This window comes from Leptonotus elevatus, chromosome 15 (assembly GCF_054856555.1).
Source record: "Leptonotus elevatus isolate MCC_2025b chromosome 15, RoL_Lele_1.0, whole genome shotgun sequence".
NCBI lineage: Eukaryota > Metazoa > Chordata > Actinopteri > Syngnathiformes > Syngnathidae > Leptonotus > Leptonotus elevatus.
The window spans coordinates 1,599,066-1,617,093 of NC_141253.1; the positions used below are offsets into that span (position 1 = coordinate 1,599,066).

Consider the following 18,028-nt stretch of genomic DNA (forward strand, 5'->3'; position numbering starts at 1 on the left):
CCTTCCCGGAGCGATTTGAATACGCGGCGATGCCCTAAATGGAAGCAGATGTTGCCGTCGGCGAGCAAACGTTGTTGACGCGGCGCTCCGATCCAACCCGTTTGGGGCGTGTTGTTTTTCTTTCTTTTTCTTCTTCCACATAACTGCCGTGTATTTTTTTTTTTTTGCACGGCCGCATATGGGAGCGATTACGCACTCGCCGCCGTTTATCGGGCTGAGCGCACTTTTTGTGACGTCTCGGCTGCAAATTCCGCGAAGGAAATGACACGCGTGCCGACGACCGATAGAGATTGGGAGATCAAGTCCAAAATGTTCTGGTCTAAAATGTTCTACGCGGCCCCTCTGGTCTAAACACATAATTCTAATAAATATTACATTTGTGGAATTTCAATTAAGCAGCAAAATGTTCCCGTTTTTGTCCATCTGAGGAGGCGGCCATTTTGCCACTTGCTGTCGACTGAAAATGACATCACAGTTGCTGGGGGGGGCGTAGAACATATTAGAATTTTTTACTTGACTTCCCCTTTAACTCATTCACTGCCATTGACGGATATAGACGTAAAAAAATCATATTATATATATCATTAAAATGTTTAATAGTCTTTTCTTTTTTAAATCTTTTTTTTTATTATTATAAAAAAAAATTGGTGCCTCAGGTGATTAACATTTTTAATCGTAATTAATCGCATGACTTCACGAGTTAACTCACGATTAATAACTCTTGTTAACAAAAGTGGGAGAAAAATGTTAAACTCATAGAAATAGTTGAAATGAAAAGGCGTCAATGGCAGTGAAGGAGTTAAGGATTTACAATGTCAGCAATTCACCAAAATCACAAATTTACCGATGTATTTACAGGATCGCTAAGACTTTTTGTAACTTGTCCTCCAGTATTCACTGAAAAACAAATATTGACTGTTTTTGTGCTCAAGCCAAAGCCCCGTTTGACATAAAAGTAGTGCTTTGACACATCTTAATGACAAGGAACTATGTTGAGGAGAGGGGAGGAGTTTCGTTTAGTCAAGACATAAAAGTAGTGCTTTGTCACCATTATTATTTTTTTTTTTGCATCTTGCTGTATTTTGAAGAGAGTAGACAAGCTTTACTTTGTCAGGGCAATAGCTGATATAAAAGTAGTGCTTTGCTACCATCTTGTGGTATTTTGTTGTCAAGGAACTATGTTGACATGAAGGGATGATCTTTTGACTCCATTTGAAAACAGGAACGCGTCCAGGACGGGCGTTAAGCTGGACGACCTTTTATGGCTTGCACTTCCTGAGAAAATGGCCGAACGCAAGAAAGAATTGCTTTTGAGGAACAAGCGCCGTCCGCGGTAACCTGAGCGGGGCTCAAACCGTGCTTTCGTCCGGCTAAATGTCACCAAAACCGGTCGCCATGGCAGCGAACGACACAACGGCGCCCGTCGGCGCTGCTCGGACTTTGGCTTTGTTCCAAATCCGTCACTGGTCTCAGCGGCGGCACGTTCGCATCGTGGACGACAATTTGGTTCACGATGACGTCGACGAGAAATCCGTTTGTGGTGATTTGAGAGGAGGAGGGGACGCGTTCACTCGCTGACTCGTATGTTTTTGTTGAACTCATCTTCACTACTCATTTTTAGAATCAAGCGTTTTACTGATTTTCCAATTGATAAATCGTGTGATCGGCTAATTTTTTTTTCATTTTGCATTATGAAACAAGATATGCATGTGAGGCGCAGGTATTATTTTCGTCCACACGAGGTCGCCACATTGTACACTTTTTTATTATTATTATTATTATTATTATTATTTTTGAGTTACTCGATTAATCGTAGCAGCCCCGCAGTACACATTTGAATAGCCCAACAAAATGGCAACCTCACTCATTGTCGAGCGGACTTAGTGATTGTCAACACGGCCAATGGCTGCAATCGAGCACTGCACGCAAACAACAACAAAAAAAGATGGTTGCCATTTGGAAACATGTTTCTCATTGTCCCGCGCTGCTTTGAAGCTGAGAGAAAAAAAATAATGAGAAACCATCACGAGGACAAGCAAGCGGTTTGTTTTGTTTCTTCTCTTCCTGCTGACGCTCGCTAGCGAATGCAAACAAAAACATCAATTGGGCTAAACTCGCTCGCAGCATTCAAAAGGACCCTGATAAACATGACGTTTATGAAACACGAACGTTAGCGCCAGTGAACGTGCACGTTTATCGCAGTCGCGTTCCTGACCCTTCGCGGAAGATCACACAAAATTGAAGCTATTCAGTACTTTTCGTGAAAAGAAAAAACACGGCAAGAAGGCAGGAAAGAAACAACAACACGCGGTGAGTCTTTGCAACACGACGACACACACACACGAACGCGCCAAGCCCTCGGCTGGCGTGTTTGACTCTCGCTTGATCCCGCCCCCCCCCCACGCGAGCTGCTCTGATGGATGGCCCAGCAGACGCCGAAGCGTCTTCCAGGAAGCCTGGCAGGTCACGTGACTCACTCAGGCACAGCTCGACAACCGGCAAAGTGGAGAGTGCGCACACACACACACGCACACGCACACGCACACACACACACACGCACACACACGCGCACACACGCACACACACGCGGAGTTATTAAAGACATCAGCTTAGACGCGAGCCTCGGTAAATTTGCTTCTCCGCACGCCGGCCCGGAATAGCGGGAAATTAAGAATGCGGAGGCGGAGCAGGACAAGCGTTCAGAATTCATCGAGCCAGTTTAGCGCTAAATTAGCATCAAACGCCGCTCAACCCCCCCAGGAACGATCGCCCACAAGCGTTCGCCAACAAAGAGCCCCCCCCAACCGTCCCCTGAAAAGGACCCCAGACTTCCTCTAAAAAAAGGCCCCAACCTTACAACTTGACCTTCCTTTTCAAAAGACAGCCATTTTCTGCGTGAAACAACCCAGCAATCGGCGAAAAGACCCCAACCTTTTCCCAAAAAGCGATCCACTCTTCCCATAAAAAGGACCCTAGTAATCCTCGAACAGATCCCAATCTTTGCCCCGACCTTTCCCAAAAAAGGACCCCAAAATCCCCTAATAGACCCCAGACTTCTTCTGAAAAAGGACCCCAACCTTACACTAAAAGACCCCTTTAACCTTCCTTTTCAAAAGACACCTAACCTTCCCCAAAATAGGACCCAGTAATCACCTAAAAGAGCCCAACCTTTCCCTAAAAAGCACCCTAGTGTTCCCCCAAAAGACCCCACCCTTGCCCTAAAAGGGACCCCATAATCCTCTAAAAGAGCCCAACCTTTCTCCAAAAGGCGCCCCACCCTTCCCCTAAAAGGGACCTCAGCAATCCTCTCAAAGACCACAACCTTTCTCCAAAAAGACCCCAGACTTCTTCTGAAAAAGGACCCCAACCTTACACTAAAAGACCCCTTTAACCTTCCTTTTCAAAAGACACCTAACCTTCCCCAAAATAGGACCCAGTAATCACCTAAAAGAGCCCAACCTTTCTCAAAAAGGTGTCCCACCTTTCCCTAAAAAGCACCCTAGTGTTCCCCCAAAAGACCCCAATCTTTCTCCAAGAAGCATGCGCCCCACCCTTGCCCTAAAAGGGACCCCATAATCCTCTAAAAGAGCCCAACCTTTCTCCAAAAGGCGCCCCACCCTTCCCCTAAAAGGGACCTCAGCAATCCTCTCAAAGACCCCAACCTTTTCCCAAAAAGACCCCAGACTTCTTCTGAAAAAGGACCCCAACCTTACACTAAAAGACCCCTTTAACCTTCCTTTTCCCCAAAATAGGACCCAATAATCACCTAAAAGAGCCCAACCTTTCTCAAAAAGGTGTCCCACCTTTCCCTAAAAAGCACCCTAGTGTTCCCCCAAAAGACCCCAATCTTTCTCCAAAAGGCGCCCCACCCTTCCCCTAAAAGGGACCTCAGCAATCCTCTCAAAGACCCCAACCTTTCTCCAAAAACACCATCAAACTTTCCTCCAAGAAAGACCCCCAAGCACCTCCTCCAAAGATTTCAATGACTCCATTAAAGGACCCTAACCTCCTGACAAAAAGAGCCCCAACCCACCACCTATAAAGACCCCTCCTCTCATTCTAAAACGAAGCTAGCACACGAGCTAATTCTGCCAGCGAGCTTGATGTGGAGGTTCTTTTTGTTTGTGCGAATTTATGCAACATGGGTTCATGATCGTATACAACACGTTAAGATGCATGGCATGGCTCACGGTTTTAGGGCTTTGCCGCCATCTTGTGGCATCTATATGCAACTACGATCCCGGTTTTTTCTGGGGGGGGGGGGGGGGGCAATTATTTTTGGAATGCCTGGAATCATCCTCAATATTCCCTGTGTGGTTCACGGTTGAATAGTCCGACCCGCATCAGCTCATCCCTGATTGGACAAGCAGGTAAGTCCCCCATTGCCCCCCCCCCCCCAGTCCAAAATGAAGCATGACTTGACATCCGCTCTGCTGCAGAGTCAGGTGCGCAACAATCACGACCATTGGATGTTTTTTTTGTCTTGCGACCCAAATGCTCCGCATTCGGAGCCACATGGTTAACTTAACCCGCTCCCTCCTCCTCCTCCTCCTCCTCCTCCTCCTCCTCCTCCTCCTCCTCCTCGAACGCAAGCAGAAGGAGCCCATGCAGCCTACCTGGTAATCTCAAAGCTGCAGCCCTTGCGAAGCAGCAGCGCTCTCTTCCGCATGATGCCTTTGTCTCTGCCGAGGTAAACATTTTTATCCGAATTCATCAGCGCGCACTCGGTGAACTCTTTCCCCCCCTTTTCCAAAAAGTACCCCCCCAAAAAAACAAAAATCCTCTCCGTCCGAAAGTGATCTTGCAGACTTGTTCCACCTCCACCAGCCCCCGGCCCCCCCTCCCTCCCTCCCTCCACTTCCTCCTCCTCCTCCTCCTCAGACTGGACAAAAAGGTTCCGTGAGGGAGCACCGTCGCCGGGCAGTCGGCGCCCCCATGCGGGCTTCGGGATACGGAGGGGCAAGCCCGCTCGGGGGGGGCGGTTGCAGGGGCTGCTGGGGTTTTCCACACGCGAGTCCGGCCGACGGTCCGAGTGCTCGCATGCGGTGGAGGGCAAAGCTCTTCCCTGGCTGGGGACTCCTCGCAACTACGCTGCCTCTGTACAGTGTGACGGGAGGGAGGGAGGGGGAGAAAAAGAGAGAGAGAGAGAGAGAGAGAGAGGGAGGGAGGGAGGGGGAGATAAAGAGAGAGAGAGGGAGAGAGAGAGGGAGGGAGGGGGAGAGAAAGAGAGAGAGAGAGGGAGAGAGAGAGGGAGGGAGGGGGAGAGAAAGAGAGAGAGAGAGAGAGAGAGAGAGAGAGAAAGAGAAAAAGAGAGAGGGGGAGAGACGGAGAGAGAGAAAGAGGGGGAGACAGAAAGACGGAAAGAAAGAGCGAGGGAGATAGACAGACAGAGAAAGAGAGAGAGTGAAGCGAGAACTCGCCTCGGCCACTTCTTTAGGTACACCTGCACTATCTAGAGCAAGCTCAGTGGTGATTATTGTTATCAATAACAACAATGCTGAGTGTTGTATTGAGATACACATTGAATTGAGTTGAATCCCATTAAAGTGTCTATGTCCGTTTTTTTAAAACACATTTTCATGCGATGGCTTTTGAATCAGCGCGTTTTTCATGTTTTAAAGTGCTCGATGAATAAAGTTGAGCTTTTTCACGCTTTCTTTGCACCGTTCGACGTTCTTCGCAGTTTCTCCTTTTCAGGTTCTCGCATTTTGTACATTTTCGACTGTTTTTCACATTGGAGGCTCTTTGGATCATTTTGCTGTTGTTGACATGTGGAAGCGTCACATTCTTGCATGTTTATCATGTTTCTTTTTTTTTTTTTTGAGGAGGAGGAATTCTCCGAGCGTGACTCATCCCGATTGAAACCACGTCCATTGGTCTCTACTGTTTAGCGAAACGGCATCACCTCGTCCGTCCGTCCGTCCGCCTTGGCCTTATTTGCCTTGCATTGGATTTAACATCACGAGAGTCGCTTTTCGGTGCAAATGCGGCAGAGACGTAACCAGAACGCAAACTCGGAAAGTCCGTTTTTGTGTTTACTCGATCGGGATGTTGCACACGTGCCGGTGTCAATATTTGCACGTTTTTGTGTGTGTGACGGTCTCAAAGTCATTTCCAAATTGTTTGGTGGTCAAAAGCTATTTTGCAGTCTTGGTTTGTATTTGTTACAAAAGCAAAAACATAATTTGCTCGGTTTACTAATTTTTAAAATGTTTGCTGAGAAATTGCTGTTTGCGGAGAACGCAAGCTCTGCTGCTAATTACCACACAACAGAACGACTTTGAATAGCTTCGCCGCGTGAGCGCCGTTGCGTAAAGAGCAGATGCCTGCCGCCCCCTCGTCACATTTCTTGGCCGGCCGCTAAATAATAGTAAACAAGTGCTTTGTGCAACAATAGAAGAACAATTCATCTCGGCATAAAAACAATAACTTGGGAAACACACCACTTACACTCAGGCTAACTTCAAAATAAAGTACCACATAATACATTGACGGCAATGCAAATAGCCTGAGGAGACTTTTACTTTGAAGTTGGCCCACCTCGTGGCGAGATGGCTGGCTTGGATTTCAATGGCTAATTTAGGACGCTAATTAATGACGCTACGGCAGAAGTCCCTGATGTAAGTGGCTAGCAGCTAGCTGTTAGCATTAGCAACCGGTGTCTGGCTGCTCGCTGCGTGTCACTTTGTGTTCATTTATTTTATAAAACACTTTGGCCCGTTAAAAAAGAAAAACATTCAACTTAAAATGTCAAACATAGCCATTTTCGATTTTAGTGTAGTGTAGTGTAGTGTCTTTTTATTTTACACATGGATTCATTAAGAACAGGCTCAAGACACCCCTTTTTAATATAGCTTTTACCTAAGATGTATTTCATGTACTTATTTTATTTATCTTAGCTTTTATTTTATGCTTAACTAAATCTTTTGTATCCTGTTTTTACATGCTTGGGCCTTTTATTATTTATGTTTTGAACATTTATCATTTTCTATTGTTATTATGATATCTCTATTATTATCTCTTTATTCTTTTAGTATTTTCTTCTTATAGTTTTAGCTTGGTCTCATGTTCTTTAAAATGATAATAGTCTGGTCATTTTTTTATTTTCAAGTGTTTTCTCACTGTTTTTAAACTATGTAAAGCACTTGAAGTTGCATTTTTTTTTGTATGAAAAGTGCTACACAAATAAAGATTGATTGATTGATTGATAAAAAGAATTCATTAGCCGGATGAATTTCACAGCAGGAGATGTCGCTTCTATTGCGGCGGCTCTTCGGATGCGTCATTGGCATAATCACAACTTGTGACATCTCATCCACGCAACTTGTGGAGCCGCGAAAAGGAAAAAAAAAAAAAAAGGAAAAGAAAGCAGCGAACAGTTGGACATTCCAAAGTTTTCAGAAGGTCAAACGAAGTTTGCCTGTAAACTTCAGAATGCATTTTTGGTTCATCCTGCCAAATAGTCTTAATAGCTGTATAGTGAGTCAAGGCTGCATTTTTAAGTCAAAATAAATTAAATTTTATTTAATCAAAGTAACACATCTTTTACTTTAATAGTCTAGTATTAACTTTAACTTTAAAAATTTAAGTTAATAGTGCACTTCAAATCAAGTACTTGTACTCGGCGTATGTGGAAAGTAACTTATAAAGTAACTTGTAATCTAATTTAGTTGCTTTTAAAATCAAGTAGTGAGTTAAGTAAAATAAAGTTACTTTAAAATCAAGTAATACGTTTTTTTTTTTATTAAATTGAACATAATGTACTACTCAACAAATGTACCTTTAAGGCTTACAAACAATACAAATACAATCTTGAAGCCGCTGCAACATCAGGCACATTTTGAACATTTAATTCCGCATTTCTTTTACCTACCACTAGAGGGAGCCACACTTTGATGATCACTTATCTACTAAGAAAGTAACTGCAGGTTTGTTATTGCGTTGCATCAGCGTTGAAACGCTAAATGTGGCGAACAAAGTATTGAAACCAGCTGTACAGTATTTTTTCCAAGCAATTCCTGATGCTTTTGAAGTGTGTGCGCGTCCGTGCACGTGTGCACTGTTGATTGGACTGATTACAAGTAAACCAATTACTCGGCCTTCCAGGATACATCTGCCTCCGTCCATTTCCAGCTAATCTGCACAGAGCTATTAGCTCTATTAGCATGTTGCATTTGCACCGCAAAAAAAACCTAATAGACAGATAGCAACAGCGCGTCAGAAAGAAATGACTTGAAAACAAAAGAAGCTGGGAAAGGCATAAAGAACGAGCCTGTCGCCGCCTTTTATCTCGTCAAGGACAAGGTCGCAATGCGGACGGACGGAAAGGGAGCGCCGCGGACTGCGAATCGTAATCACCGCCACAAAAGTCGCTGTGGTCCGCGTCGCCGTTCGTTTTGTTATTGGACGGATGGAGTTAGCGATAGCGTAGAGATGGCGAGATAGCAAGGCAGTCCGGTAATAAGAGAGATCGATCACTTGAGCAGCAATGCGCTCTTGGACAAAACTGTATCGAGGTGGGACATTTTACTGCATGCTTTGAATGGGGACAATTCTGATTGAGATAGATAGAAAGCTAGCTAGCTAGCTCGATCGATTGATAGATAGAAAGCTAGCTTGCTGGACAGATAGAAAGCTAGCTAGCTCGATCAATCGATTGATAGATAGAAAGCTAGCTTGCTAGACAGACAGAAAGCTAGCTTGCTAGATGGATGGATAGATAATAATAGTTACCTAGAAAGCTAGCAAGATAGATCGACGGATGGATGTGTGTCGCTAGCTAGTTAGCTAGCATTCCAGACTCATCGCTAGCTAGCAAGATAAATAGGTTGCTCGAGCTGGTTAATACTTTTGACCTGACCCCACATCGCCAGTTTTATGCATTACTAACTAATTCAAAGTGTTAAAATAGCTTTAGAACAAACCTATTCACTTTCTTGAACGTTAACTTTTTTTGTCAAGTGTTGTAAAGCACAGCCTAATTATCACTCTGTGGGAGCCGTGCAGCGTCATGTTGCCTCAAATGTTTATTTTTTTTAATAAGTAAAAATAGTTTAGTTAGCTTCATTTGAGCTACGCCTGTTTTGTTAAAAAAAAATGGACCCATGTCGCGTTTCAGTGCAGAAGGAAGTCCATGCGACTGTGCTAATTAGAGCGCCGTTGCCACGCAGAGGATGGCGGCAAGGACGGACCGGCGAGTCTCGCCAAGGTCGCGGCTGCTGCCAAAGCCAGCGTTCATCTCGCAGCTAGATAACGACTCGGGGAGGAGGAAATGATTGGAAGATGGCGCCAGAGACAGCGCGTTTGGGCAACGTGACGCAGATACTAATAAACAAAAAACAAACAAACAGGAAGTCGAAACATGGAGAGGTAAATTAAAAGACATAAATCAACCTTACAGGAAGTGATCAATCAAAGCTCCTCCCCTCCGGCCCGCGTCTTTATGTGTGTGCGCGCGCGTGGACAAGATGGACGGCCGCAAATGGGCCGCCATGTTTCCTGCATGCAGCGTCAGCTTCCCGCCAATCAATTCATCAGCCGCCGCCGCCGCCGCCGTCGAGAGGGAAAATAATCATCATATTTCCCTCCAGCAGGCCGGAAAATGTTGCGTACGTGACGCAAGTTATCGGCTGCAGACGGTCAGCGGATCGAGCGCGTTGACGACGACGACAGACGCTTACGAAGCAAAATGGACAAATTCCTGAGCGTTTTATGACGCGGATCCTTGAGACTTTTTTTTCTACGTTGCCGAATTTCAAGCTGCTGCAGTCGGGGGCTGAATTTTTTTGAAATGACAAAAGAAGCAATCTCAAAATGTGGCCATTAATGCGAGCAGCATAGTGGCTAAGTGGTTCGCGTGAATGCCTCACATTCTGGTGGTGTCGGGGGTTTGGAGAATGTTGAAATCAGGCTATTCTCGTGCAAGTAGCGCCATCTGGTGGGTGGCTGTCTAAAGAACGCAAACATTCTGAGATGTGCAAAATAATTGATTGACTAATTAATTGCAAAATTTTCACATACGCGAGGAAATTAAAGAAATGGAGACAAATTGCAAATCTTAAAGGGATAAAAAAAAAAAAAAAGTCATTTTGTTTATTTGTTATTTTAACTTGACTTTGAAAGCGGCCAAGACGACGAAGCTGCATTCCCGTTCCGGCTGACGTCGCACTCCATGTCACTTATATTCATAAATGTCAGCCGCTCACTCACATATTACGCACACGCGCAGTCACGCGGCGACAGCGTCGTTTATCGTCCAGCAAAGGTAACTGGAAAAAATCGATTCATCTCTACATTACTTTGCTGATTAATTGATGAATCTTGTGTGTACCGTTACTTCCCACGACTCATTGCAGGTTACGATAAGGCGGCAATTGTGTAATTCGAAAATCTGCATCTTTTTTTTTAGTTCTTCATTTAGCATGCGTGAGAGAGTGTGCGTGCGTGCGTGGGAGGCGGCGAGCATTCTCATTTACTTGGCAGGCAAAATGTAATCTTTTGTGTGAACAGCAAGACGGAAAAAGAAAGTCCATACACACTCTTCGCACTTAACAACATTCTTTGGTGTTTAACGACCACCTGAGGGGGGGGGGGGGGGGGGTCGGTTGGGGGCGGCCGGCTTTTAAATTCAATTAAAATTAACATTACAAACATTTCCGCGGACCCACTGATGACGCACGCTTCACGCTGCACGGCTGTTAGCAGTTCGCGTCAATGACAAGACGAATTTGGTTCATTGAAGTGCCTTTTAAGAGAGACAATGCGGCGTCCACTCGAATTTCGTAGGAAATGACACACGCACACACAAACAAGGCATCCAAAATGTCCTATTTCAATACTCTTTTGAATGCGTTTGTAGACATTGAAGCTACAACTGTGCCATCGAATTGATTTATCATTTATGGCCGCATCTATGGAGATATTGCGCTGTTGTATCGCAGGTTGTCATTTTGCGTCTCACCACTTTATGGCTAAATAATACATGAATGCTAATGACAACTTTCAGGCCTACTGTTTATATGGGGTAGAGGTCAAGTGCATTTTGGGTCGTTTGGTCCGTGAAGAGCTCCACCGTGGCGCGGTTACCACGCAACACATTTATTCGTAGCGCCTCGCTCACCTCATTGAGCTTCAGTCCTCGGAGGATGCGGCGGCGGCGGCGGCGGCGGCGCGTCATGGACGAGAACCTCGGAGCAGGTGTTCCTTTCTCTGGGGGGGAGGAAACCAAAATAAACATCACCGCTGGTCATCTCATAATGCTATATTTATCTTTCCAGAAGAGCCACTTAGCTCTCAGACGCTCCTTTTTAGGACGGCTGAACAGAGAATGGGCTTCAATCCACGAGCACAGAGCGAGCAGCTGGGAATTGTTAGAGTAGAGAATATTATTATTGTACTCTTTGCGTGTTCAATTAACTGAATGGTGAGATTCCGGTGAAGAAGTCCCTTTGCAAAGGCAATTAGTCAGAAGCTTCTGATCACACAATTGAAGTCACTCAAACAGTGGTCTGTTCAAAAGTGTGCTCTCCTCCTCCTGCACATCATTATTTATTGAAAAGTGGGTGAATACGAAAAGTCTCCTCCCATTCAGGAAAAAGGCAAAAGTTCCCAGGAATACAAATCAGATTAGACCTAAACAATAATAAATCAGCCTGTCTCACTTCGACCGGCTGAGACCGGTACTAGACTACACTCCCTTCTAGATAACATAAAAAATAAACTTGTTGCCCTTTTCTTCTCAGGCCTGAGACAGATAAAAATACAATAGACAATACTATTCATTGAGCTACACAGCTATAACTAAATGACTCCAAAAACGGCTAAAATATAAATTAAAACTGAAAAACAATGTTAATAACTCAACAGAATCAAGACGGTTAGCAGTTAGCATGGCTAGCTGAAAAGCAGGACAAGTTGCAGTTGAAGGATGTTTAATAAGTGGCCAACTTTTAATGGAGAAGCAAACGCCCTCAACTTTCTTGACTTTACAACAATGTTCTACGCAGCTCACCTGTTTTTCTGAAGCGAAGCCGCGTCATTGGTTGTTACCCGAGTCACCGTGATAGACAGCAAGTGGCAAAATGGCTGCCCCCGAGATGGTTAACAACGAGTGCAATTTTCCGCTTTTAACTCACATGCTACAAACACAATATTAATCAGAATGCCGTGTTTAGACAAGTGGGGACACATATAACATATCGTAAAGAAAATGTTGGGGTTGACGTAACCTTAAAACCAAATGCACCACAGAGCTACTACTAGCATTTTAGCTTATTCTGTAATTATTATGTAAAGACGAAGTTGGAAAAACTGCTTTTTTTTTTACTAGCTAGCAACTGGGAAGCAAGATAGGTAGCATAGCTCGCTGTAAAGGCCGCTGGATGGAAGCAGTTTCCATCACAAAGTTACAGAAGGATAATTAGAGACAACTTTGAAATAAATGCAAAAAGTAGACCCTGATAGCATTTTTTGCTGTGGTTAATCAAGGCAGTTAGCGTCATTGGCACGCAAGCAGCTAACATTTCCATCAGAACGGCAGCTAACACTATTCGAAGTAGCTACTGTTAGCATTTTAGCTTAGCCTATAGTTAACTTGTGAACACAACAAACGTCTTGACATGAGTTTCAAAGTAGTGGAGACTGGAGAGCGCCCCCTGCTGTTCGGTCACAAATCTCCAAATCTTTTATACAAAATGAATACAAAGAGAACCACACACAAATTCACCCCTATTCATTTTTTTATTATTATTGCTTTTTTTTTCTCCTCTGGCCTTCACCGACCGACAGTTCCCACCTGCAACTTTGCAACTGCAATCCATCACCGCTCTCACACTCGCATCAGGATAAAGTTCCAACATTACAAGATCATATTTTTCTCAGAAAAAGGTCGAAACCACATGGAATTTTTTTGGAATCAGAATGAGAAAAGGTGAAGTATAATTATTATTATTATTATTTTTAGAAAGAGTCACAAAGTTGTGTGGAAATTTTGATGTTCAGAAAAATAACTGCAAAAGTAAACGCCTTTTTTTGTCTCATAACATTTGGACTCTATTTCTGTAACTTTACAAATAACCTTGAAACTTAAACTTCATTTACACATTTCAAATGTCCTCACATTTACATTACAACTTTTAGGTTCTTGTAATCTTATTGCATTCTTCTCATAACTTTACAGATTTGCTCTCAAAATTAAAACTTAAAAATGACAAGATTTTGCTTGCTTAGTTATTGCTGTGATACGAACTTATTTTACTTGACTTTTTTTTTTGCAATGCAAATTTTTGCTTCTGCAATTATTGCTGAAATATTTTGACCTTATTCTTGTCACATTACAATTTTTTTCCCATTGACTTTTTTTCCTATAAATATTACAACAACTTTTTTTGGTGTAGCATCACAACTGTATTCTCCTAACAGTTTTTTTAAAAATGACTTTTTCCACATGCAATAGTTCGACTGTTGTTTTCCCTTTTAATAAATGTTTCATATTCTTGTAACTTTAACATTTTAACATTACCATCGTTTTCCATGTTAACATGATGACATTTTTCTCAAAGTCGCATTGACTTTACGTTAACGTTATGGCTTTCAACTTTATTCTATACTTTACATATCTTCTCAAATGTTTGCTGTTTGCCCAAATGTATTTTTTTTTTAATGTTAGTATTGCGACTTTTTCCATGAAAAATTGGACTTTTGTCCTTGAATATTCTTAAATATAGAACTTTAGCTAATCGTCCCACCCCTTTACAGTTTTGCACTTGTACGTTGATGAACCAGAGCTGAATCTGCTGACTTTTTTGGGGGTGGGGGGGGGGTCGTCCTTTTCCTTTGTCTGACTTTCTTAGTCCTTCTGTCTCTCATCCAATCAGGTTGCTCGGCAATCTCACAAGATTGCTGCGTTTGGAATGAACAACAAATGACAACATTAACGCTAACTATCTTTAAAAAAAAAAAAAAGAGAGAGAGAGAAAATATTTGTGATATGTTTTGGAATGCAGTCAACCTTGGCCAATTTCCGAATGGGTGAATCGGAGCGAATGTCGTGCAAAAGAACTTCGACGTGATTTCTTTCTAACCCCTAAAAAGTATCTTGAATGGTGCTGGTTTTCCGATATAAAAATACTAAATCTGTCCACGGGCTAATGATTTGTACAATAGACGGCGGTCTGCGTCGTTGCTGGAAAAACCAGGAGATGCGTAAAAAGGTGTTGCCTTAACTCCGCAACGGGACCGAGTGCTCCTCCTGGCAGTTTTCCAGAAGCTCGTCCTCGGAGAAGCTGATGTGGAGGCGGGTCTCGTTCGCGGGGCTTTCGGCCCAATCCGGACTCCCCCGGCGAACATTGCGGAGCGGCGTCCCGACGGTCACGCCGTCCCCCGGCGCGGCGTCGTCGTCCCGCAGAGGCGAGAGCAGCGACTTGGTCTCGGAGCGCACGCCCGAGTCGTCGCTGGCCGAGCACGAGCTGCTGAGCGAGTGGAAGTCGGCCGGCGACGGCGAGCCGGGCGTCGCGTCCGGGAAGGTGAAGAGGAGGCTGTCGCTGCCGGGCGGGCTCCGGCCCGGGGCGGCGGCGTCCGGGTTCGAGCCCGGGGACAATGTCCGGCTGGCTCGCTTCCGGATGTGGGAGGGGGGAGGAGGGTCCAGCTTTGGGACGGGCGTTTGATACCTGCCAACAACAGACATTATGTTATGTTAAATATAACGGATTTCATAAAAATGAAATACAATAAATTTGATTGACTTTTTTCCCCCACGTGTTTTATATTCTGTCACAGAAAAGATTTGAAGTAAATCCATTTCCCTGAAAGCTACTGCCACCTACTGTAGAGGATGTGCAATTACACTTCATTCTGGTACGACAAAAAAAAAAATATATATATATATATATATAAAAATATAAAAAATGACATTCTTCATCTGTTTACTTGTTGTTTTATTTAATGTTTATTTTCACATTGTGGATTTTTAAGTTTTTTTTTTTTACGGCAAGTCCCAATTTAGCACCTTCAGTGATCCATCATTATAGCAACATCAATGCTAATTTATATTAGCCTGTCTATGGCGTTTCACATTGTATGTTAGCAATATGCTAACATACTTTTGCTAGTTTAAAAATTCTATGGTTTGCTTGAACATTTTGGTGTTTAAATAGAGTAACATTTGTAATGTTTTCTTTGGCAAACAGGCAAGAATCTTCTTTTCATTTATGCAGCAGTCACGCTTTCTGTCAGCATATTGGAAGATTTTCTGCAGGTGAGTCTTGAACGTATCCCCTCGCCATAAATGACGGTTCCTTGTTCAGTTATCCATCAAAGCACAAGTTTGTGCAAACGCCGTCTAACGACACACAAAATCTCAAATAACGAGTCATGACACGGACAATGCGGCGGACGCTAACGCTACGCCGGTCCGGTTCGGCTCGGCCTCTCGGTCATCAACTCGGAATAGCAAATAGCAGGAAACGCTAACAAGCTCGCTAATGGCCGCCGCACACACCAGGGAGGTCTTTGGTGTAGACCTCTTTGAGGGAGGGGCAGGTCATTAAGAAAGATCTCATTGGTTGGCTTTTTGTAGGCAGTGAATAAGCATTTTTTTATTTGTATTTTTTATTTGGGCATCCCGAGATGGATGGACAAAATTGTGCCGGTGACAAAAGGGACATAAAAGAAGCGCACAACAAACCCAATTGAAAAGTCATGAATGTGTTCCAGCCTCAAAAAAACAACAACGGAAAACTGGCATTCATTGATAATCGTCATTGATAAAAGATTAGCGCAACGAGAACGAATTTTTGTTAGCACGTCAATGGCATTTTGCATTGTTTGTTAGCATGAAGCTAAACTCGTTTTGAGTTAGTTTTTATGCTTCGAGTGACATTCAAAGCAAAACTTGAAGCTTCTTTTTGAAAGGATTGTTTGCTGCAAGGTTTTGGAACGAGCGCAAGCCGGACGTCAAGCCGCCAAAAGGGATTTTGGGATTTTGGAATCTTGTCGCCGCTGTGCTGCGCTTGCATGTTTTCCAGAAGCTTCTTTCCCTGGCAGGTCTTGTTAACGCAGCTTGACTCAGCACTCTCTGCCTTAACAGCGCCTCGCGCGCAAAAGCCTCTTCATCATCTTTTTTTTTCTCTTTGCTTTTTTTTTTTGAAGCCCTCCAACCTCTTTTATTCGATAGGTTCGCCCACCGCACCGCGTTGCAATTTGATGACTGGCTTGCGATTGTTCATCTTCCTTTTGTTTTTGTTCTTCATGAAAACGCTTACGACGTTATTGCCGGCCAGATCGGAAATGAAATGAGAATATTTTAATATCGCGGCTGTTGTTTAGAAGCGCGACGGCGTGCGAGGGTCTCTCATGCCGCAAAGGTGAGTTGATGATTACTTCTTATGTCAGCAGAGCAGATCAAGAAGACGGTAAAAAAGGAATGGAACATGACATGACGGTTTTTCACCAAAATGAAAAGCGATATTATGCAATTTTGATAAAGAACAATTTCGACTTGCCGATGTTTCCGTTGAAGAGCGTTTAGCGTTGATATTACTTTAAAACATCTCCCACGCTCATCGGGCGTGTTCGGCCATTTGCTGTTGTGTGTGCGTGCGCGCCTAGAACTCGTGTTATGGTGCGGACGGATGCATTTCAACGACGTATGTCGCTCGTTTGCTCGTTTCTCACGCAACGACACGGGACGCGCGTTGAACGGCGGCAGATTGGCGAGGCGCTTTTGTGCTTGAAAAGACTTGTTATCCCGTCCGGAGGCGGCGCCGACGCCAAAGCGAGGAGCCGCGTACTTCCTATTTATTTATTTCCTTTCCTCCGTGACCGGGCGGGGGTCACATGACGACAAAGTGTTTCCATGACACTTTTGTGAAATACTTCTATTTCGACACGTCTCAAAAAACCACCTCATGAGAGCGTAAAACTTTTTGGGGGTGATATTTGAGTTTCATGCGTTCCCAGCTTGCTTTTGCGCAAAACTGAGGGTAAAAGAAACGCGCCTATTGATGGTGCGATTTTTTTATTTTTTTTACGGTTGATCTCGCTTGAAATGCGATCTAACTTTGCATGCCGCTTTGTGCTCATGATACTCACGTAACGGAGGAGGAAGAGGAGGATGAGGAGGAGGAGAGGAAGAGGAGGAGGAGAGGAAGAGCAAAGGAGGGCAGGTGGCGTTTTTTTGCGTGTTTTGGATTCGATTAGAGGAGCAAGAGGACGAGCAGGACGGGATCTTCGCACCTGACAAGAAGAGGCCACAGTTAGACCGCAGTCAGCCATCAACGGCAACGTCGCCGGGCGAGCAGAGAAATACGCAAAACACGACACCGACAACTCAATTCATATCATACGCACGTTAAAATGCGCAAATCGAATTTTGTTAACAACTCGAATGTAGTCATTTATTTACATTACATTTATGTTCTATCGATACTTTTATGAATTGTATGCACATATTTTGCTCAATTATGGAAAAAAATAATAATAATCACGATTATTCAGGCGATAATTGAAATCACGATTATTCAAACGATTATTTATTTTTTTGGTCCAAAACAAGAAAATGTTGAATCGTTTAAAAATATTAAGGCCAATTAAAAAAATAGAAACACTGTAATTATCTAACGACTCTAGTGTAGCCCAAAAGAGCGGAGTAAGAGTAGCGATACTTCTTCACACATCTACTCAAGTAAAAGTGAAAAGTACTGTGTGGTAAAACTACTTTAAGAAGTAATTGTTTTTTCAAAAAGTTACTCAAGTAAAAGTGAAAAGTACTGTGTGGTAAAACTACTCTTAGAAGTAATTGTTTTTTCAAAAAGTTACTCAAGTAAATGTAACTTGTTGCTACCCACCTCTGCACGTCAAACCGTCAACCGACTTTGTCACAAAAGTGAGACTTTGGGTTTTTATTTTCACTTGAGTCCGATTTTGTGTAAGTGTAATACCAAGTTGGGCCACAACGTGTCAGGCAGCAGCACTGAGCATCATTGTTTGTATGTATGTATATTACCGCGGCGCGTGTCTGAAGTAGCTGTTG

General features: G+C 43.7%; 2 protein-coding genes across 7 annotated transcripts in view; both read right to left on the reverse strand.

Annotated features, from left to right (window-relative positions):
- The window catches only part of garnl3 (GTPase activating Rap/RanGAP domain like 3), a 49,635-nt gene extending 38,347 nt beyond the window's left edge, over nt 1-11,288 (reverse strand). For 4 of the 5 annotated variants that reach the window (XM_086097544.1, XM_086097541.1, XM_086097543.1 and 1 more), the window contains exon 1: nt 4,617-4,739. In XM_086097544.1, coding sequence (XP_085953670.1) covers nt 4,617-4,714 — 98 coding nt within the window. In that variant the 5' untranslated portion in view covers nt 4,715-4,739. Of the gene's footprint in view, nt 1-4,616; nt 4,740-11,119 lie in introns of those variants that run through there. The other variant, XM_086097546.1, reaches the window with a different exon arrangement.
- Nucleotides 11,289-12,719: 1,431 nt separating this feature from the next.
- The window catches only part of LOC147161468 (carboxyl-terminal PDZ ligand of neuronal nitric oxide synthase protein), a 32,283-nt gene continuing 26,974 nt past the window's right edge, over nt 12,720-18,028 (reverse strand). For both annotated transcript variants that reach the window (XM_086097548.1, XM_086097547.1), the window contains exon 11: nt 12,720-14,666. In XM_086097548.1, coding sequence (XP_085953674.1) covers nt 14,219-14,666 — 448 coding nt within the window. In that variant the 3' untranslated portion in view covers nt 12,720-14,218. The remainder of the gene's footprint in view (nt 14,667-18,028) is intronic.